The sequence below is a fragment of the Heterodontus francisci genome, chromosome 23 (assembly GCF_036365525.1).
Source record: "Heterodontus francisci isolate sHetFra1 chromosome 23, sHetFra1.hap1, whole genome shotgun sequence".
Lineage (NCBI taxonomy): Eukaryota > Metazoa > Chordata > Chondrichthyes > Heterodontiformes > Heterodontidae > Heterodontus > Heterodontus francisci.
Genome location: NC_090393.1, coordinates 36,607,163 through 36,630,128, shown reverse-complemented (window position 1 = coordinate 36,630,128; position 22,966 = coordinate 36,607,163). Strand labels below are relative to the sequence as shown.

Here is a 22,966-nt window from a genome sequence, read left to right as displayed (position 1 = left end):
CGAGTGCAGGAGAGGAATGGAGCTGGCAGCTGGACAGGGAGTCTTCATAAACAACCCCAATTAGAATAAAAGCAGAATACTGCAGATGCTGGACATACTCAGCACGTCAGGTAGCATCTGTGGAGAGTAAAGCAGTGTTAACGTTTCAGGTCTGTGACCTTTCATGGCTTCGATGAAAGGTCATAGACCTGAAACCTTAACTCTGTTTCTCTCTCCACAGATGCTGCCTGACCTGCTGAGCATTTCCCGCATTTTTGCCTTTTATTTCACATTTCTAACATCCACAGTATTTTGCTTTTGTTTTATTGCTCACAGAACTGAGTCGAGAAACACAGCTAGTTTGTATCTGGGTGGGTGTTGGATGCAGAATTCGGTCCCTTGCTTCCTGTGTAAATCTTTTTTGTTGCTTCAGTTTGAGCTGGAGGGCAGATGGAGGAAAAGTTGCTGGGTTTAACCCCAAGTACTTTTGAGCCCAGTCGGGTCCAACAATTTCCAATGTGAGATTGAGATTCCAGGGGAGATGATATTGCTAAATGGACACCAACCACTCAATGAAGCCCCTCTGGGCTTCTGGATACTGGCAAGTACAGTGATGATCTGACCAGGCTTGCTTGCAGTGTCAAGTATCACATTGAAATAAAGTTAAGATCAGTTTACCTTCATATTAAATATAATACTATAATGTAATTATAATAGCCACATATTTAGTTTGCATTTATCTATCCATATTTTTTCAATATTTGTTTAAGTAGCTCGTGATATTTTTTGTTTATCAGAAGTAGCTCTCACTAAAGAAAAAGTTTGAGACCCCTGATCTAGGAGGTACATTGATGAAATAACTGAATTTCTCTTTTCCTTTATATATAGCTTTCCAGTGTAATGGTTGAACTAATATTTTGTACCACTATCAGGTAGCAAGCACCCACCCTTCAGAACTTTTAATAATTTTTTTTTCAGAATATCATATCTGGGATGCACTTTTGTACTATTACAACAGATTCCCCAAAAAGCTATTCTCATCACTTTGTGCTAGCTATGTAATAGTTTAGTTGCATGCTTCTAAAACTCTCAGTTTTCTTATGTTTCTTGGTCTAGGGAATCATGAAGAATCCACACAGCTCTGATTCCGATCAATCTGTGGTGGAAAGTACAAGGGCATTCAATACAAAATTAATATTCTGTAGCCATAGTTACGCTATGTACATCGATGTCATATAATCAGCATTAAGAAAATTGGCAGTGAAGATGGGAACTTTAGAACATGGAAGGACGGAATGTGTGATTTAATGCAGTTTCATAAGTTTAAACACTTGATGGTCTTGAGATGCTGGCAGTCACAGTTTTTTATTTTAATTTATTGAAGGACTGATCCTAATTCAGAAATGTAGTTTTGTTGAAATACTGCATCATCCATAAATTCCAGGTGTACTGAAAGGAAGTTTATGATGCTTTTATTTAGTCTGCATTAGCTTCTACAGCACAGCACTATTGTTGTTGTTACCAGTCAGTTGATTCATTGATCACATTTAGGCGAGAGACTAGGTCAACTTGAGAATTAGTCATTAGCTGCAACCTTACTGAACGGTGAGCTGTTAATCATTATTACCAGTCAGTGCAATTCCCAGACTGATAGGAGTTTTAAAGGGTGCCGGGTCTTGTAGAAAAGTGGTACACCACTAGGGGACAGACTTGCTGCATCTTCAAGCCATACCAAGCAGTAAGTAAATGCAATAGAGGGTGATTGAATGTTTGTACGTGATACAGACACATAAAGGAAGCAGTTACGATTTCATTACTTATAATGCACAAAGAAAATCTCCTCCCCCCCCCCCCCCCCCCCATATTATTCAAGCTATCCTAATGCTGAGATGCTTGTGCAACTTTACTTAGAGGTAAACTTGATGTTAAAATTATTTATATTGAAGCATTTGCATTTTGAAAGTGGTAGTTGCAGTTTCCAGCATATGGCAACATTTTTGCTTCGTGTTCTTTTTTAACCTGTAATATTACAAAATCATTTGAGAGAAGTTGGTTTCCAAAACCAATTATTTAGATCAGGTAATTGAGTACGGTGAAAGTAATGTAATGTTTATAATAAAGGATTAGCAACTAAGTTCAGGTTCCACGATGACCATTTGTGACGTTGAGTTCAATAAATCTTGTAATTTATGGGCTGTTCATGCCCTTCTGGGAGGGGAGCCTGCTGCCCTTGCCTGGTCTGGCCTACGTGACTAAAGTCCGACAGAACATAAACTGACTCTCGATGCCTGGCGAGCCACCATTTCAGAGTAACTAGGGATAAGCAATAAATGTGCCACCCACATGTCAAGAACCATTAAGATGCAGCCAGAGAGTTTATAGCTGGTGAAAAGTTTGGTTGCAGTTGAAGTATCGCTTTGCTAATACTTATGGTCTCTCCTGCCCTCACTTTCCTATGAGTGAAGGGGGAGCCTGTATATATTGCAAGCATTTCCACCAAGTTTATCAGTTGCAGGATTAGGCAGGCTTTTGCCCTTCGTAGGGAAGTAACATTAAGACAAAATAGATTAATGGCTGCTTTTGTGTGGAAAGTCTACACGCCTCACATTTCATGTATTAATTTAAGGCATTTTGTCACATGTGCTACCTCAGTTAAATTCTCAACAAATCAAAGTTGAATTTTCATTGTAGCTACACATCTGCCCAGGAGAGTGCTTCAAGCGCTCACTCCCACGTGTGGGGAGGGACTCTCGCCTACTTAGGTGATCCTTGCCAGCCTGTGGGTGGTAGGGTGGTGTGAATACTCGCGCACCTGGTGAGGGGGTGGAGGAGACCCTTGCACACCTAGGGGGGTAGTGGGGGCCTTGCCCATCTGCTGGGTTGGGGGGTGGGGCGAGTCTTCTCCCCTGCAGGGTGGGATTGGTGGAGACTGTTATCTTCAGGGGGGCATGGGGAGACCTTTGTCCACCTTGGGGCATGTGGGTGACCCATGCCCACCCGTGGTTGGGAGAACCTCGCCCAACAGCTGAACTTTACTTGTTTAGGCAGTGCAAGAGGCATCATTACATTGTTGAAATATTTTAAACATAGATGCAGTTAATTTGAGCATCCAGGATGCCCCAGAACAACTGGGCACTGTCAATCCCTGCTTGGCACTGCAGTGCACTAACATATAGGGCTGAATTTTCACCATGGAGGCGGGAAACAGGAATTGGGTCTGTTTTGGGTCAGAAACCCACCTCTGGTGGGAAACTGATTGAAGTTCAGATTTTCACATGGGGTGAGCCCTTAATTGATATGGAGACGGGTTTCCTGTCCACTTAGAGCCAGTGGGGGCGGGAATGGAGGCGGGTCAGATGAAGTGTGGGACTCATTTAGACACTTCATAGCAGCCATCACTGAGGCTGTTAGCTGTCCTGAGGGAGAGATGCCAAAGTATTCCACTGCACCAGAGGGAAGCGAGATGTCACAGGAGAGCTGGAGGCCTGGTGCTCAGGGCAGGGCAGCCCTTCACTTCATTGCTGTCGACCTGGATCTGATGCTGGAGGCCATGAGGGAGAGGAGGCAGCTCCTTTTCCTAGAGGGTGGTAGGAGGAGGTCACCTCGTCACAGAGCAGGAGCACCTCTCTCTTCAGCATCATCTCCCTCCGCCTCCAATTCTTCCTTCCCTCTCATGTGCTCCTCCCCCAATGAGCTGTCTCCTTCCAGGTTCTCACCGTCCTCAAGTCCACACCTCTCTGGAGGGACATGTTATGAGAGCGCAGCAGACTATCACAATGATTGAGACCCTTGCAGGAGAGTATTAGAGGGCACCACCCGACCCAGGCCAAGCACCGGAATCACACCTTCAGAAGCCCAATGGCCTGTTCAATGGTTCTCCTGCTGAGCAGGTGGCATTAGTTATATTGTCTCTGGGTCTCCCATAAAGGGATGAGTTGCTATATCTTCAAGGGATGTCCCTTGTCCTCTAGGATTCATCCTCGCCTTTTGGTGGTTGGCGTAAAGATCTGAGGCAGTCTGGAATGGTGGAGGATGGCATCTACCAGGAAAGTGAGCGCACACACAGAGGAAACTCTTGTTGTGGTTGCAGACCATTTGGACATTGAGGGAGTGGAAGCCCTTCCTGTTGATGGATCTCACTGACCGGTCACCGGGTGCCTTGATGGGTGCAGTCGATGATGCCCTGCACCTGGGGGAATCCAGCGATGGAGGCGAAACCCAATGCCCTCTGTCCCTGTGAGGCTGCATCTGTTGTTAAATGAATGTACTATCCAGCTCTGGCAAAGAGGGCATCAGTGACCTGTGAGATGCCGCTAAGGTCCGTAGCTCCGTAGCTGATCCTTAGAAGGAGCCAGAAGCAAAGAAGTTCAAGGCCACAGTGACTTTAACGGCCACTGGCAGGGCATGGCGACCAGTGCTAGAGGTGCAAGATCTTCAGTGCTGAGGGCACAGATGTCTGTGACTACCTGCCTGGAGAGTCACAGTCTCCAGGGACACTGGCTCTTGGTCCTGTCCAGGTAGCTCCATCTTTGGCATTAAATCCTGTGTTGAGTGTTAGGCCTCCGTTGCCTTCCTGCCCTCCTTTCCTCCCCCATGCCCTCCTGATGCCCAGGATTCTGCCCTTTCTGTGGAGAATGTTGCCCCTCATTGCCTGTGGGCCCAAAATCTGACAGTCGTGCCCCCATTGCCAGCAGGAGCCTTCCTTCTGGGCAGATGGTCACCCAGTTGTCCTTGGCAGCTTTGCCCCCTTCCTCTTCTGCCCCGCAATACCCCATTCAAATCCCGGGTCCTGAGTGTCCACTCTCCCTGCTACCTAGGGCACCCCAAGTGCCCAGTCCCCCTTTGCCCTGTTGACCCTCTTATGGTGCCAGGGTGATGCCCTGGGGCAGCCATGACCGGCTCCCACTCTTTACCCACCTCTCTTCAGCTGGTCAGTTTCTGAAGGTGCAGGTAACCTGTCCGCCCCTTTTAAAATTTAAAGGTCACCCTTTGACAGGCTCCAAATAAGCTTTTTAACTGATTTAGTTGGTTTCATTTGGGAGGAGAGTGGAATTCCTCTCCTACCCTCCCTGCTGCCTAGGTAATTAGTGTCTAGATTGATGCCTTGAAATTGACACGCGCTTGGCACTGATATTTTCGGGGACCCACCCGCTTCTGTTGCTGACTTCAGGGGGCCCTGAAAATTAAGCCCATGGTGTCAAACAGAAGTGGTGTGAGATCCCCTCCTCCAGACAGTGCCTCGTTACTTCTCTTGCTCAGTTCATTGTAAGAATGCATGAATAATATGGACCTTGTACACATGAAATGTAAGATGGCTTAACAATTACTTTTACCTGGAGTGTAACGGCAAGTGACCACTGAAAGGACTTGCTAATACAACTGCAAGTCATAGTTAAAGATTGCTCATGAAGTATTATCTTTTCACAGGGCACGCTCATCCAGCACCTAAAGGAGCACATTCTCCATGGCAACATGAGCAGCAATGATGTCATTATCTACTACTCTACAGTAAGTGCAGATTGTTGTGTGCATAACTAATGCACAGATTGGGAAGATTTATCGTCTTCCCAGTTGTTGGAGCACAAATAAATCTTTGCGGCTGTCAAAGCTTGTCAGTTCATTTGCATAACCAAGGGCAGCAAGGCCCTTTCTGTAAAACACAAATGATTGTGCTTAAATTTGTTTTCATTTCCTAGGGGGGTAAAAAGTTAAATTGACCATGAAATTGAAAGGGCGGGGCATCTAAGTGAAAGAGCTGGCCCAATGCTACCATAACCTGATCCAGCCTCCTGCACAGTGCAGGTTATTGCATGTAATTTCCTCCTGCAGTACCTGTACATACAGCAGTGTAAACCGTTTCAGACTTTGCTCTTGTTTAGTTCTTGCATTTACTTGTAAATAATGAAATGTACTGCTTGCTCCCATGTTGCTTTTAGTCCATCTCAGTCTGGCTGGATTTCGTTACTTTTTTCTTTGTTCCTTATTTTATTCCTCATTTCTTTTCTTTGAGCCCCTCGTTATTTACGTTTACTCCTAACTTGCTCTGAGTCTGCTCCTCCAGGACCTTGAAATCTGATTGTCCATTCACATGTGAGCTCTGGCACTGACTTGTCCAGTTCCTGTGGGGATTGAAAATCATGTGAATTGGAAATCCGAGAAGGATTTGTCCCCTTCTGTTCCTCTCCTGAAAATCAGAAATCTTGCTGTATTGGGAATACTGTGCCTTCTTTCCCCATCTCTCTGCTTCCCTTTTTCTTTGGTCTTCTCATCAGTTGTGCTGTTTTTTCTTTTTCTTTCATTAGCTTCTGAATTTTTGCTTCCCAGCTCCCACAGTGAGCACTGTTCATCCTACATTTAAACTGGACAGTAACAATAATAATGCCCATTAAATGGCCTATGTTCGTCCTCTCCACCAGGAATGGTGCAAATACGGTAAGGATGATGTAAAGACAGTAAGAGAGGGAAAATCACTTTTTTTTAGTGGGAGATGGTATTATGAGGCAATCACAACACCAAATGTCTGCAACATCTTCTGTACAGAAACAGGAATGTCCAAGATGCTTTACTACAAAATCAAACAACCAGGAAGAGGGTGTTTCCCAAACAAACCTTTAGTGGAGTAAATTAAGAGGATTAAATACGTTCATTCATCCTGCCATTTTTATATTTTGAACTTTGTACAAGAACAAAGCCAAACGATTAATTATAGCAACTTTTTCAAATAAAGCAGTTTGGATGCTCTGGCAAGGCTGTGGGCTAATTTGCAGCAAAGCCCATGTGTTTACTAGACTAAGTCAAAGACACAGCACATTGCCCCATCTGGTGCATCAGCTCTTTTCATCCCTATATGAAATGCTCAACAGAGCAATGCTCTTAGATCACTCCACATTCCCATCACTACGGGGAATCATGGATTCCAATGGTGAACACTGCCATAAAAGTGGCATGGAGAGGTTTTCCCAGCGACACTTACAGAACATTTCCAGCTCTAAGAGGGAGTGAAATAAATGGCGCTGACATCGTGTGTTGTCCTCCGAGAGGTTTGTAACCATTTTCATGCAAATTACGTATATGCAGGCGGTTGGCACTTGTGATGGGCACCTCTGCAATTTTGCCTAATTTAGTTTAGAGATACAGCACTGAAACAGGCCCTTCGGCCCACCGTGTCTGTGCCGACCATCAACCACCCATTTATACTAATCCTACACTAATCCCATATCCCTACCACCTACCTATACTAGTGGCAATTTATAATGGCCAATTTACCTACCAACCTGCAAGTCTTTTGGCTTGTGGGAGGAAACAGGAGCACCCGGAGAAAACCCACGCAGACACAGGGAGAACTTGCAAACTCCGCACAAGCAGTACCCAGAATTGAACCTGGGTCGCTGGAGCTGTGAGGCTGCAGTGCTAACCACTGCGCCACTGTGCCGCCCTAATATTCCATTGACCCCAGAAACAGAAGCATGATCAAATTTGGGGATCCTCATAGTATGCACCTTCTAGTGATGTCACCTAATCGTTGAGTGAAATTGCATTTCTTCTCGCAACTCTGTTTTCCAGATTGGCTGGATGATGTGGAACTGGCTCATATCAGCTCTTGCTACAGGAGCCTCAGTTGTCCTATATGATGGATCTCCTCTTGTTCCCTCTCCAAATGTGCTGTGGGACTTAGTTGACAAACTTGGGTAAGATGTTGTTTCACTGTGGCAGCTATCTGTTTGCTTGCAGCAATATAAAGGGATGGGATGAAACAGTAAGAGTAGCATTCAAGTAAGACGAAGAGATTAAAACCATTTTTAAAATCCCTTACCTACATATCTCATGGAAAATACTTGAAGCGTACCCAATACTAATGAACTTGGATCTCAAAATTGATAGAGGTACTTTCTGTGGTGTTTTGGATACAGTACTATGAGTTCTGTGTAACATTAAAAGTGAACCTAATAGAAATAAGTGTGTTTTATATTTAGCAGCTTTTACAGTTCTCATTTCAGGTTTAAAATAGGAGAAACTGTATCAAAATGTAGTAGTTTGGAAACTTTTTTTTACCGTACTCCAATGCACTCGCTTTGAGATATACTAAAAATTGCTAAGTAGTTAAAAGCAGTGTTTCTACTCTTTTTAAAAAAAAAAATCATCCTAGTTTAGAATGTGAAGAAGAATAATATTAGTCAGCTGTTTTAAACACAGTGTTGTGCCCATATTGGTGTTAGCAAGGGCTTTTCTTGTCTTTGTGTTGCAGAATGAGTCTTCTAATTGAGAATGAATTTTCAGATTTGGAGGGTCTAAAAGCCAGGTCCTCTGAATCGGTTTGAATAACTAGGATTGCGCACGAGCAGTCACATGATGCCACAGGGGTCCCCTACACCTCTCAAGTTACCACAAAGCAAACTACCATGAAACAAACTCTCAACCCATTTAGTACCAAAACAAAAGCTCACCAACTTTTAGGGTGGGTATAAATGGCCAATGTGGTTAATACATAGGTCTGAATTGGGCTAAATTCAAAAAGAAAAAAAATTCTAATGCATATAAGTTACAACTATGGCTTCACATTTCTAACCTTGATATTTTCTATCCAAATTTATCCAAAGAAATGTAATGGCAAGTTCTAATTTACATATTAATTCTGATGCTGATATTTGGATTGTTGCCAGTAAAATCCCTTTTGTATTTTCAAGAAAATTCAATACATGATCATATCTCTTGTGGCTTCAAATGATTTTAGTCTGTGATGAGTTGAGTGCATTTCATATTCTGAACCAAATTCTCAAGTATTCTAACTGGCTTTGGAAGTCGACAGCTACCATCAGATATGTAGAGCTTCCTTAGGTACCCTTAATCCTGCTTTATTGATGTTGGTGCAAACATTTGGATCTATAGCAGAAATGCAGAAGATTTTTTTAACAAAGTAAAAATATAAAATAATTGCAAAATCAATCACTTACGGCAGTTTCCTCCTCATGTTTCATGCATGACAACCTTGTGTAAACTACTTCAAAATGCTCAGTCGTATTTGTCAAATTATTGATTAGACAGAGGAAGCATAGGGCGAGATTTTAACTTGCTCAAAACCCACCCACTTTCACAGAGTTAAAATTGGGCCCATTGTTCTTCAGAGTGGAGGGCGTAGGGGAAGGAATGCGTTGAAAAAAAAATCAACCTTTTGCAAACGGTAATTTCTGGAATTTTGGGTTCTATTTTAAAAATATGGAAATATTATAATTTATACACAATGTTCCCTTTTTTAATCAAGGTGAACAGCTATGTTTTAGTAAGTTTTGCTTCTACTTATTGTACAGGTGGAGGTTTGAAAATACTTTTTTTGGGGTAGGGGCTTTAATTGTTGCACATTATATCTTTTCAAATTAAAGTGACTGTGATGTCGGGCAGGGTATATATTTTGGCTTTTTGCACGTTAAAATATTGTATACTGCTCATACTCCTAAAAATAACCAGCATAGTCCCACTGTGAAACTTAAATTCTGTGAAGTGATTTCATTTTTGAGCATCAGTGATATGAATATTAGGACTTAATTCATTTTTTCTTAATAAGATCACAATGTTTTCTAATGGTGTAAATGTAAATTGTTGCACAAGTGGTTTGTTTAAAGTGAGAGATGAGTTTTCAGTGTGTTTCAATTTATTAAACTCTGGTACTCTGCTATAATTGAATTAGTTACACTGATTTTAGGTATTAGCAGACAGTCTAGCAGTTGTTTGAGCAAATAGGATTATGAAGGAACTTGTGTGGTCATAATAGCTACTTTATACCTAAATGTCTGAGGTCATGGTGTAAAAGTTGTTAGTGACTATTTGACTGTTTTAAACCAAAAATAAGTTGCCATTTATAAAGGAGGGCATGTTCAAATGACATACCACTTAAAACCTTGACCAATTTCTCTTCAAATTATATTTTAGCATTTTTATAAATCACACCTCCAGGATACTGAGGTGAATAAGAAAATAACTTGGCTACATCCTTTTTCCATGTGCAGAAGAACAAACAGGTTCTTGGCTCAGGATTGGCAAAAACTGTATCATCATTTAGGAGATGAGCTGTGATGCAAGTGATTGATGGGAGGGGAGGTGGGGCGGGGTAGGGTAGAGGAGGGGAGCAGGTTACTGCGTGACATCTGACTCGCTATTCTTAACCGACCTAATAAAGTTTCATTTCCCTGACGCTAAGTGGTTTAAGTATCAACCTTCAGCACAATCCTTATCAAGTAGGAAACACGAAATGGTTGCAGTTTGCAATCAAACTGCCGTGTGGCAGTACTAATGTACAGATATTGAACGTTGACTTCAGTGAGCTTCATTTAAAAAGAATTTGTTGAAAATTATTCATTGTATTACAGTGAAAAAAATAAAATCATGAATGCTTGAAAGCTTAGCTGAAACTGTTTTATACGTGTGCTGTCACAGCCAAAAGTTCAATGTTCTACTATTTTGCTTTTAATTTTTTTCACTATTATAAATTATTGATATAACCATAAATTTGGGTTCACTCATATTTTTGCAGATTTAGTTTACTTTCACTTAATGGACTTAACCTAACAGACAAATAAAAAACATAAGGAAAATGGCTTTCATTGCAACAGAGTGCAGTGCTCATAAATTGGAAAGTGTCTTTATGAGCATAATTTATTGCCTCAGCTATATTGGTATGAAGATTAGTTTAGTTCAGAGATACAGCACTGAAACAGGCCCTTCGGCCCACCGAGTCTGTGCCGACCGTCAACCACCCATTTATACTAATCCTACACTAATCCCATATTCCTACCACATTCCCGCCTGTCCTATATATTTCCCTACCACTTACCTATACTAGGGGCAATTTATAGTGGCCAATTAACCTATCAACCTGCAAGTCTTTTGGCATGTGGGAGGAAACCGGAGCACCCGGAGGAAACCCACGCAGACACGGGAGAACTTGCAAACTCCGCACAGGCAGTACCCAGAATCGAACCCGGGTCCCTGGAGCTGTGAGGCTGCGGTGCTAACCACTGCGCCACTGTGTCAGATTAAAATGGAGTCCGTGTACTAGCTTTGGATAACCAGATTCAGAGGGCACTAAAAGGGTATGAACCCAATAAGCCTCTACCATTAGGAATCGTTTTACAGGATTGTATGTATTAAAAATGACACTGTTCCCAAGCAACATGGTTACCTCCATGTGTGGGTCTGAACAGAATGGGTTAACTGATTTTTTGGTTGTCTTGAACAAACTAGGATTCCAGTTAATCAAGAATGCAAACCATAGTTGGCTTCCATGCCTTGGTAAAAGACAAAATCAAGTTGGAGGTTACTGAAAGTATACAATAGAATTCTGGAGGAGGATCAAATAGCCAAGAGCTTCTATATACATCAATATTACTAAAGGCACTGATCAATAAGCAGTTTCAATGGCATGGGTAGGACAAAAATGCACCTGTATTCTTTTTGCCCAGATGGATTAACAATGGCTGGTATCAGATTTTCAATTCCATTAATGATCCATGCAAAACACCTGGGCCGGACTGGAACCAATGTCCTTGGGGGTGCTTTTGCTAACGCTGTTGGGGAGGGTTTAAACTAATGTGGCAGGGGGATGGGAACCAAATGAGGTCAGTGGACAGTAAGGAGGTAGTAACAAAAGCCTGTAAGGAACTAGATAATGAAGTCAGCGTGACTAAGGGAAAGAGTAGACAGGGAGCAGATGATGAACGCAAAGGGACTGGTGGTCTGAGGTGCATTTGTTTTAATGCAAGAAGTGTAGTAGGTAAGGCAGATGAACTTAGGGCCTGGATTAGTACCTGGGAGTATGATATTGCTATTACTGAGACTTGGTTGAGGGAAGGGCATGATTGGCAACTAAATATCCCAGGATATCGATGCTTTCGGCGGGATAGAGAGGGAGGTAAAAGGGGTGGAGGAGTTGCAGTACTGGTCAAAGAGGATATCACAGCTGTGCTGAAGGAGGGCACTATGGAGGACTCGAGCAGTGAGGCAATATGGGCAGAACTCAGAAATAGGAAGGGTGCGGTAACAATGTTGGGGCTGTACTACAGGCCTCCCAACAGCGAGCGTGAGATAGAGGTACAAATATGTAAACAGATTATGGAAAGATGTAGGAGCAACAGGGTGGTGGTGATAGGAGATTTTAATTTTCCCAACATTGACTGGGATTCACTTAGTGTTAGAGGTCCAGATGGAGCAGAATTTGTAAGGAGCATCCAGGAGGGTTTTCAAGAGCAGTATGTAAATAGTCCAACTCGGGAAGGGGCCATACTGGACCTGGTGTTGGGGAATGAGCCCGGCCAGGTGGTTGAAGTTTCAGTAGGGGACTACTTTGGGAATAGTGATCACAATTCCGTAAGTTTTAGAATACTCATTGACAAAGATGAGAGTGGTCCCAAAGGAAGAGTGCTAAATTGGGGGAAGGCCAACTATACCAAAATTCGGCAGGAGCTGGGGAATGTAGATTGGGAGCAGCTGTTTGAAGGTAAATCCACATTTGATATGTGGGAGGCTTTTAAAGAGAGGTTGATTAGCGTGCAGGAGAGACATGTTCCTGTGAAAATGAGGGATAGAAATGGCAAGATTAGGGAACCATAGATGACAGGTGAAATTGTGAGACTAGCTAAGAGGAAAAAGGAAGCGTACATAAGGTCTAGGAGGCTGAAGAAAGACGAAGCTTTGAAAGAATATCGGGAATGTAGGACCAATCTGAAACGAGGAATTAAGAGGGCTAAAAGGGGTCATGAAATATCTTTAGCAAACAGGGTTAAGGAAAATCCCAAAGCCTTTTATTCATATATAAGGAGCAAGAGGGTAACTAGAGAAAGGATTGGCCCACTCAAGGACAAAGGAGGAAAGTTATGCGTGGAGTCAGAGAAAATGGGTGAGATTCTAAACGAGTACTTTGCATCGGTATTCACCGAGGAGAGGGACATGACGGATGTTGAGGTTAGGGACAGATGTTTGATTACTCTAGGTCAAGTCGGCATAAGGAGGGAGGAAGTGTTGGGTATTCTAAAAGGCATTAAGGTGGACAAGTCCCCAGGTCCGGATGGGATCTATCGCAGGTTACTGAGGGAAGCGAGGGAGGAAATAGCTGGGGTCTTAACAGATATCTTTGCAGCATCCTTAAACACGGGTGAGGTCCCGGAGGACTGGAGAATTGCTAATGTTGTCCCCTTGTTTAAGAAGGGTAGCAGGGAAAATCCAGGTAATTATAGACCAGTGAGCCTGACGTCAGTGGTAGGGAAGCTGCTGGAGAAGATACTGAGGGATAGGATCTATTCCCATTTGGAAGAAAATGGGCTTATCAGTGATAAGCAACATGGTTTTGTGCAGGGAAGGTCATGTCTTACCAACTTAATAGAATTCTTTGAGGAAGTGACAAAGTTGATTGATGAGGGAAGGGCTGTAGATGTCATAGACATGGACTTCAGTAAGGCGTTCGATAAGGTTCCCCATGGTAGGCTGATGGAGAAAGTGAAGTCGCATGGGGTCCAGGGTGTACGAGCTAGATGGATAAAGAACTGGCTGGGCAACAGGAGACAGAGAGTAGCAGTGGAAGGGAGTTTCTCAAAATGGAGACGTGTGACCAGTGGTGTTCCACAGGGATCCGTGCTGGGACCACTGTTGTTTGTGATATACATAAATGATTTGGAGGAAAGTATAGGTGGTCTGATTAGCAAGTTTGCAGACGACACTAAGATTGGTGGAGTAGCAGATAGTGAAGGGGACTGTCAGAGAATACAGCAGAATATAAATAGATTGGAGAGTTGGGCAGAGAAATGGCAGATGGAGTTCAATCAGGGCAAATGCGAGGTGATGCATTTTGGAAGATCCAATTCAAGAGTGAATTATACAGTAAATGGAAAAGTCCTGGGGAAAATTGATGTACAGAGAGATTTGGGTGTTCAGGTCCATTATTCCCTGAAGGTGGAAACGCAGGTCAATAGAGTGGTCAAGAAGGGATACGGCATGCTTTCCTTCATCGGACAGGGTATTGAGTACAAGGGTTGGCAGGTCATGTTACAGTTGTATAAGACTTTGGTTCGGCCACACTTGGAATACTGCGTGCAGTTCTGGTCGCCACATTACCAAAAGGATGTAGATGCTTTGGAGAGGGTGCAGAGGAGGTTCACCAGGATGTTGCCTGGTATGGAGGGCGCTAGCTATGAAGAGAGGTTGAGCAGATTAGGATTATTTTCATTATGAAGACGGAGGTTGAGGGGGGACCTGATTGAGGGTGTACAAAAGCATGAGAGGTATAGACAGGGTGGATAGCAAGAAGCTTTTTCCCAGAGTGGGGGATTCAATTACTAGGGGTCACGAGTTCAAAGTGAGAGGGGAAACGTTTAGGGGGGATATGCGTGGAAAGTTCTTTACGCAGAGGGTGGTGGGTGCCTGGAACGCGTTGCCAGCGGAGGTGGTAGACGCGGGCACGATAGCGTCTTTTCAGATGTATCTAGACAGATACATGAATGGGCAGGAAGCAAAGAGATACAGACCCTTAGAAAATAGGCGACATGTTTAGCTAGAGGATCTGGATCGGCGCAGGCTTGGAGGGCCGAAGGGCCTGTACCTGTGCTGTAATTTTCTTCTTTTGTTCTTTGTTCAAACTCGAACGCTCATTTTTCTGACCCACATATACTTAGTGTGTTATTCAGATTATTTAAGTTAACAAAAGTAATATATCGAGCTCATGATTTGCCTGCCATTATGAATATTCTGTTATTTGCATAACTACATGACTGTCAAGGATCATTTTCAAGTTTTACCATAAAGGCACATTTTTCTAATAATCTGATACCGCAGCATTTTCAGTTTTAAAGACTTAAATAGGATGTGTGTAGATTACTGCTACAATATTTTGTTATGAAAGTACGTCTATTTTTTAAAGATTTTGTGAGGACTCGTGTTTTAAAATTATGGAAATGGATTCCTTTGGAGGACTGAAGTGATTCCATAGATGCTGGACTTTGTTTTTTTTTAAAGTTCACTGGAAGTATTTGGGACTTGAGCTTTCTGCTTAAAAACAACCCTTATTAGATGTCACATGTCTTAAGCTAAATAAACAGGAGCCTTGGTGACTGGGGGAATTGTTTACAGAGAAGTGACATGTCAAGATTTATGGTGGTTAAGAGTTGGTTTCATTTTGGATTGTTTTGAGTCAGTTGGGGTAAGCCTGCCAAGACAGAAGCAACCAGCTCATCCTTTCTCCACCTCTCTGAGAAACCCTACGAATCTAGTGTGTGATAGCTGAAACCCCTGATGCCGCATTTCTCCTGGAAAGCCTGCCAGTCCCATCCTCAACATTGCCTGAAGAAAACTGCTCCAAAAAGATTCCAGTGACAGTCGTCTACATGTATTTGGACGCCAGAATAAAGAGACAACTGATATAATTCCATATTTTCTTCTTTTCCTTCAAGAATTAACAAGTATTTGGCCAAAATATTTTTTGTCCTTTTTGTAAAGAGATCTCTGCAGAGAAAACTTCTTTATTTTTTCTTTAACGTGTGTGTGTTGGGCTAAGTTAAAAGGGAACTTTCATATTTCAATCTGTGTGTGAATGCTTTGCATCTTTACTGAATAAGTCTTGTTTTTTTAATAAATTAATAATTTTGTTTATTAAAGAAACCTGTTTGGTGGATTTTATTCTGAAATAAAAATAGGGTATAAGATTGGCTGTATCAGTAACTGGGTAAACATTTAAATATATGTTGTGACCCGTGGCGAAGTGGAACTAGAGAAAGACAGTGCACTCTTCCAGCCTTCGTTGTCACAATTGAAAATAAGTGTTGCTTTACAACAAGCTTTCTGTCAGTATTTTACTCCATAACCACTCATTTTTTACTGTACTATGATACTGAGCAGTAGTAGGAGTATTACATTGTTACATTGTGACCTTCCTACTGGATTTAGACCTGCAGCTATACAAAACCTCAGTTTGGAGCATGTATAATCATTTTATCTGGATTGCTGTAGAATGCAGTGAGGGAAATGCGATGTTCAGCTAACAAGTTGATTCTTGTGGAAGAGGCATCAGACAGCTATTGGGAAGAGATCCCTAGAGAAGAGGAGCAGTAAGAGACCCCTAGAGTAACAGAGAATGTACTAAGAGGAGTTGGAAAAAGAAAGACAGGAGAGTCAGTGCATTCTAACCACACAAATGGACACATATATTTATTCTTTCTTGACTTTAACTGTGGGTCACTCTAACAAATCATCTGATTGACATGCTAGTTCAAGTTGATCCAATAAAACCTCTGAATTGTTCTGTTGAGACCCATAAATGGAAATAAACAATTTGTTTGGGGATGGTGCCTAGTGGACCCCACGGGAAAGTGGACATTGAGTAAAGGCACAATCACCACTTGACTGTCTGCCACAACCAACTGTACAGACTCTCACTTGAAGAGTCAGCTAGGTTAATGAAGGACTAATGACATCTGGGAGACAGTACCCTAGCACTTAAGGAAAGTAAGGAGAGAGGGTCTGGCTGGTCTCATATTCTCCTCTCTTGCCCATAACTCCTTTTTAAAGCATCACCATACTCCTCATAATTAATTATTACAGAGATAGGTTAAAACAGATCTTTTCTCCACCGTTTTATCCACTAAAATAATAGGGCAGTCCATTCATATTATCAACCCCCTAACATGTGAGAATTAAAATTGGTTTCTTGTTTTTCTATATCTGCATTTCCATTTCAAGAGAATTACAATATACAGTGTAATGTTTATTGTCTAACTATCAATCTGATAGGATTTATTCAATTCTATGTTTACCTTTAAGAACATTTAATTTTTTCTTTTGGTCTTCTTTGACTTGATTAAGCCTTAATTTAACTTTTGGTAACCTGACAAACACCAGTCAAACTTAGAATACTTAGTTTATCTCTTGGATTTACTTATTCTTGTCTATATCTTCTCTAATTGAAACAGTCAATGTAACATTTCAAAGGTAACTACCTCAACTTTACTTGATTCTGCTGTTAATTCCGCATTATTTCAATGGTGATATTTTAATTTGTTCCAACTGTTGCATCAAAATTAACCAATCCTTTTTCGGGGAGAAAAGTTGTCAAACATGACGAGACAGTTTTTGAAAGTCTGTTCAACATTTGATCAGCGAAATCTTCTCTTGAAGTATCCCTTTGAGTCCAAATGTTGCAATAGGGTTTACTTTGGTACTGAATCCCATCTAACTGTATCCCAATAAACTGTCAATTGTACCTCCTGTTACTAGGTTATTGATTAATTTGTCAGTTGATAGAACTGATTTTAAATCCATCCATAAAGTAATTGGTTGCTTTAGTAAAAATTGAATAAATTAGTCAGCCATGCAATTGTTTCTTCGGTAGATTGCATTGCTCATTGCGTCAGAAACTTGGCATGTTAGGTCCCTTCTTCTTTGTAGAATGTCTTCTATTCACATCCAAGCATGGGCAAAGACAAATTAATTTAACTACCCTGGATTAGATGCAATGCTCTAAGACCATGGGGGCAGTTTTACCCTAACTTGACTGGTGGGAAATTGATGAAATTGTTCGTTTTATACTCTGCCTGATTTTACTCTCCATTGAAGTCAACGAGTAATATTGGGCGGTGTGTAAAATCAGCATTCCACCTGATCCCGTGGGTTTCTCACCAGCGAGTTAGGTTAAAATTACTCCCCATAATGTTTGAAATAATCATACATTGATCCTCTGCTCTGAGGTTTTGATTTAAAGCTTTCAACTTGTTAAATACTACAGCAGGTAACGCTATTTTTCTGGCTATTATAATATGCAAATATTTAGCATACCGTACAATCACAACAATTAATGCCTCATGCCACCTTACTGTCTTTCACATAGTTCAAGAATGACATTAAAACATCAATCTGTTTAGTTGCAGTGAAAGGCAAATGTCTTTTCAAATGTTAATAAACACATTTTTAAACTATTTTCCCCTCTCGTTTTCTCTCCTCTTTATTCATGCTAGTATTTTCCGGTTGGTAGTCACTCTTTGATATCTTGTCATTCATTGTGAGAGGCTGGATTCTAAGTGGCAACACAACCACTATACCTAAATCAAATGCATATACATATTCATGGCTAGTGGTCAGGTTTGAGAATCTTAGCTCTGTTGTTTTGCTTTCATTCCACCAACCCCACTGCCTCCTCTGTGCCCTCAAATTCTGGGTTCTGTAGCGAATTATCTCTCACTACCAGTTTCGGTTGTGTTGGAGATTAAAATATGGATTAAGGGAGAAACCTTACATCAGTGTTATTTGTATGGTTCATTGCTGTACCACACATTGTGTTTATCTACTCAGTCATCTGAATAGTACTTTTGGGTATGGACTGGAATCTGGTCATTCAGCATTTGTCTTTAGTTTATTTATTTATTTTATTTTTAAATTTAGAGATACAGCACTGAAACAGGTCCTTCGGCCCACCGAGTCTGTGCCGACCATTAACCACCCATTTATACTAATCCTACATTAATCCCATTACCCTCTCACATCCCCACCTTCTCTCAATTCCCCTACCAGCTACCTATACTAGGGGCAATTTATAATGGCCAATTAACCTATCAACCTGCAAGTCTTTGGCTGTGGGAGGAAACTGGAGCACCCGGCAGAAAACCCACGCGGTCCCAGGGAGAACTTGCAAACTCCGCACAGGCAGTACCCAGAACCGAACCCGGGTCGCTAGAGCTGTGAGGCTGCGGTACTAACCACTGCGCCGCCCTAACATTGTCTCTGCAATGTTTCCCTTCCATTCCTTGCTGGGGTAATTTCCTTGGCTGCCAGTCACACTCGGGGAAACCTGCCTGAGTACCCATGATTTATAGTGCACACCTTGATACAACCATCATAACCAAATCTGATTATACTGCCACCCATATCCAGGAACCCAAGTCACTTTTCCTTCTCCACAGCTCAGAGTCACTGAGGCGAATTGTAGTGTACCTATCAGGACCATGGATTTATAATTTGCGTTACCAACTGAGAAAAGACTGAGCCAGCCACCTGCATTTGATGTCTTAGCAAGAGTTACAATTGACAGTTTATTGGGATGGAGATTTTACTGTTACATTGTACCTTTTTCCTCTTGAAGCGAACAATCCAAGATAGACCTGTGTACATTAACCAGGGAGAGTTAGATTTATATCATGAATTCTTTACCTTCCTTTTCAAATTTGTCTTTACCTTAGAATTATTTTATCTTGCTAGGCTTAGTTGGATTCTATGGTAGCACTGCTTTGAATACAATTCCACTTCTGTTTTATACTGAAATGCAGTTAGTGACCAGTGTTCAGCTGAAAGATTGTGATGGTGCATCAGTAGTTGTGTAATAACATAAACCTTTGAGGTGATTATCTACTATTTTACCCAGGGATTATATGATGTGGATGTGCCTGGGCTGTAATACAAGACCGTCAGTAAAATACATAACTTTGTCTCCATGTTGTCGCCTTATGGAAAGTAAGAGTTTAGCGTATATAATAGTAAACCTATAGTGCATATTATGACATCATATAGGTACATGTTTTTTCTTTTCATTTGTGCATTCAAACACTTTTTAGATCACGTAAGTGGAGCAACAGAGTAATTTATTATGTAGGTAATGCTATCAATAAGATCTTACTGATAAAGTTGTAAAGCCACTTTTTTTGATTTATCTTCTCACTGTTCATGTATAGACCAATAAAGGTTGGTATTTGATAAATAGGGAAAATTATGGTCGTTCAGTAGTTAGCTAAATATTATAAAGAACCCTCACAAGTTTCACTAATGCTAAATGTTGGCATATCTATTTGTCTATATCATCTGCAGGTTTGAACAGAACCTATTTGCTTGAGGGAAATTCTTAACATATATAGGATGCTGGCATTTGACATTTAGCTTTTTTTTAAAAAAAAAGGTCATTGAAAGTAACTTGTACTGTACTACTGTGCAGACTAATTTTTAGCCTGCACAAGTTGAGCTTTTAGTAGCTGAAGACATTACATAGGATTGGACCGAATGTTTCAAAGTTACAGATCTGATTGGAACATGCTACTTTGGTATAGCCTTGGCCAGATAGTTTATATGGGTGGAAAAGATTGTCTCTTAACCCTTTCCATCTAATTTTTTCCCCTTTCTGCAGTGGATTCCTGATACCATTTTGTTTGCCAATGATAAGGGAAGCAACGATTTGAGTTTCTGCCCATTACTCCGACAGGTTTCTTAAAAGAAAACAATTGAAAGCTATTTTTGAATAAAATGACAAGAACACGGGGGAAGAGTACCTGATTCTTGTACCAATCTTTAGTTTCTTCCAGGTTTCAGGTTACTATCCAAATTTGATAAGTAGAATGCAAGATCATTCCATTTTTCAGATGAGTGTTTTAGGACTGAAAGAATTGACAGCTTTTCCAAGCGTCTCAACATTTTTCTAAAAGGGAGGAAATCTGAAACCATTCCCCCACCATCCATATTTAGAAGATACAAAAATTATGGGAAAATAACATGTTTTTTCGATACACTTTAATCTTCCACACTTGTGCATGTGCTGAAAAAGCTGGAGTGCATCAGAAGATAGTTGGTCAATTTTCCATGACTCATGCTGAATTTTTCTGTTTTTGTTGCACAGTTCATTTTAAAGGTACCTGGAATGCTTGGAACTAACTGCTGTGACAAAATGGTGTCAAAATGAACGATAGGAAGCAGGCTGCTATTGACACATATACTTATTTCATGTGTTAGTGGAATAGAATACATTTAGTTCCAAGAAAACTTGGCCTCACCTTTTGCAATATGTAGAGCTTGAAATGGTTTTGAGTAGAATTTTGTTTGTCAGTCAAATTATGTTGGTGAAGTTTTTAAATTATAGTGTGAAGAGCAGCCAACCACTTGGATAAGTATGTGGTTAATAAAAATAGAGTTTTGACCTGAGGCACCTATTTCAATAAGATCCCCAATTAGCCTAGTTGGAAGCTAGTCCTAATGGGCGGTGGGTCACAGAAACAAATTTGACAACTCGTAAAGGGGTGGGGATGATTCCGAGTTTGCTGCTTGGGACAGCTGTATAATGGAAGAACTTGTATGACCTCAAAACATCCCAAGGTGCTTTACAATCAATTAATTACTTTTGATGTGCAGTCATTGTTGTAAGAAACATGGCAGTCAACTTACCAGAAGATCCCAAAAACAGCAATGAAGTGAATGACTAGATCACTTGTTTTAGGTGTTGGTTGATCCTATTGTACTGAGCAATTTTCTGATGTTTTAAGTAGCCTCAAGTACATAACAACTAATTATTTTATCAGTTCTGCTTTCTTGCACCTATAACATAATGAATCTTCCTCCAGTTATGCCACTCTTCAGGTTTTAACTGTGACTGACTTTAACACCACTAATGAGGTATTTGCTGTAGAAACAGTAGGTCAGATGAAATTGTTAAAGGTGGAAGTCTGCTAATTATGTGTTTTCCATTCTTGTCAGTATTGAGAGATTTCTTCTACTCTGTTACTCAAGTAACCTTGTTATCTTAGAGGATGGCGTTGCTTATGTCAGGATAATGGGATGCAGTAACTTTAATGTCATTAGCAAGTTTGACGAACACGCATCTGTTCTTGGGCACCAGGTCATTAATGTAGATTTAAAAAACACAAGGATCCAGTGCTAATCACTGTGAAACTCTGCTTAACACTTTCTCTTTATCCACGTTCACAAATACTCCATCTCTTGTTCTACCCTGCAACTTCAGTTTAATTAGAAGTCTTTTGTGTGGAACTTTTAATAAAGCTTCTTGAAATCCTAAATAAACTAATAAGAGTACATAATCTTTTATTTGTAATTCTTTGAAGAAGTCAAGGATGTTTGTCAGGCATGATTTACCCCTTCTAATTACTTCCTTATGTTTTTTTCTAATTTATTTCCAGTCCTTCAGACTTTCCTCAGTGTCTAGTGATTCCTCCAAGATTTTAGGCAGACCACCACAAATTTCCTCCCTGTTTCCTTCAGCACCTTTACGTTATTTATCTCATGTAGATTCTTCCCTCCCTCCCCCACAGTTGCCAATATTGTTTGTCCACCTGTGCAGAATGACAAAACTGCTTTAACATTTTTCAGATGGGTAGCTGGACTTAAAGTAATAGAAAACCAACCCTTGATATTCTCTGCTAACCAAGCACATGACTGCCCTAAGTGCACATAAACCCCATTTGCTCGCCTCATTACTGTTACATACTAGATATCAACCTCCAATCAATGTATCTTGCCATGCATTCAGCTTTGAAAATGGTAAAGGATAAAAATTAAACACAACCCTTATTCACCACTGTACTAAAGTATCAGCCTAGATTATTTGTTTAATTCCCTGAACTCAGACCTCCTTCTGAATTTGAGGTAAGAGCAATACCAGTCAAGTCGACACTTGAAACTTTCCTGCTCGTCATTGCATTAGTTGTACCATGTCTTTTTTTAGCCTGTATACTGTATTCGCTGCTCATGATGCAGTCTTCTTTACACTGGGGAGATCAAATGCAGACTGGGTGACCGCTTTGCAGAACACCTCCATGAGCCCAAGAGCGACCCCAAGCTTCCAGTCACCTGTCATTTTAATTCTTCACCTTGCTCCCACTCTGACCGTTCAGTCCTTCGCTTGTGGTATTGTTCCAATAAAGCTCAATTCAAGCTCAAGGAACAGCATCTTCACAGCCTTCTGGACTCAACATTGAGTTCAGCTATATTGTTTTTTTTTGCTGGTTTGTTTTTATCCTCGTATTTCCTTTACTTTGCTTCCGGACAGCAACTATTCAGGATCCTGCCATTCACACCTCCTGTAGACACATCTTTTGTTTCCTTACTTGTCCCATTATCACTCCCTTAGGTCTTGCGCCATGAAACCTTATACTTGTGGAAAAGGTGATAAATTCCATCCTCTAATCAATAGGGTCTCATCTCACATTTTTCAATGTGAGGTGGTAGATTTTTTTTTTGTAGGTAGAGAAAA

At 41.1% G+C, this 22,966-nt stretch overlaps 1 protein-coding gene across 1 annotated transcript in view; it reads left to right on the top strand.

Moving 5' to 3' along the window:
- Nucleotides 1-22,966, top strand: part of aacs (acetoacetyl-CoA synthetase) — a 150,994-nt gene that overhangs the window by 82,014 nt on the left and 46,014 nt on the right. The window contains exons 9-10 of the mRNA XM_068055069.1: nucleotides 5,407-5,487; nucleotides 7,543-7,667. Of these exons, the coding sequence (XP_067911170.1) occupies nucleotides 5,407-5,487; nucleotides 7,543-7,667 (206 nt within the window). The remainder of the gene's footprint in view (nucleotides 1-5,406; nucleotides 5,488-7,542; nucleotides 7,668-22,966) is intronic.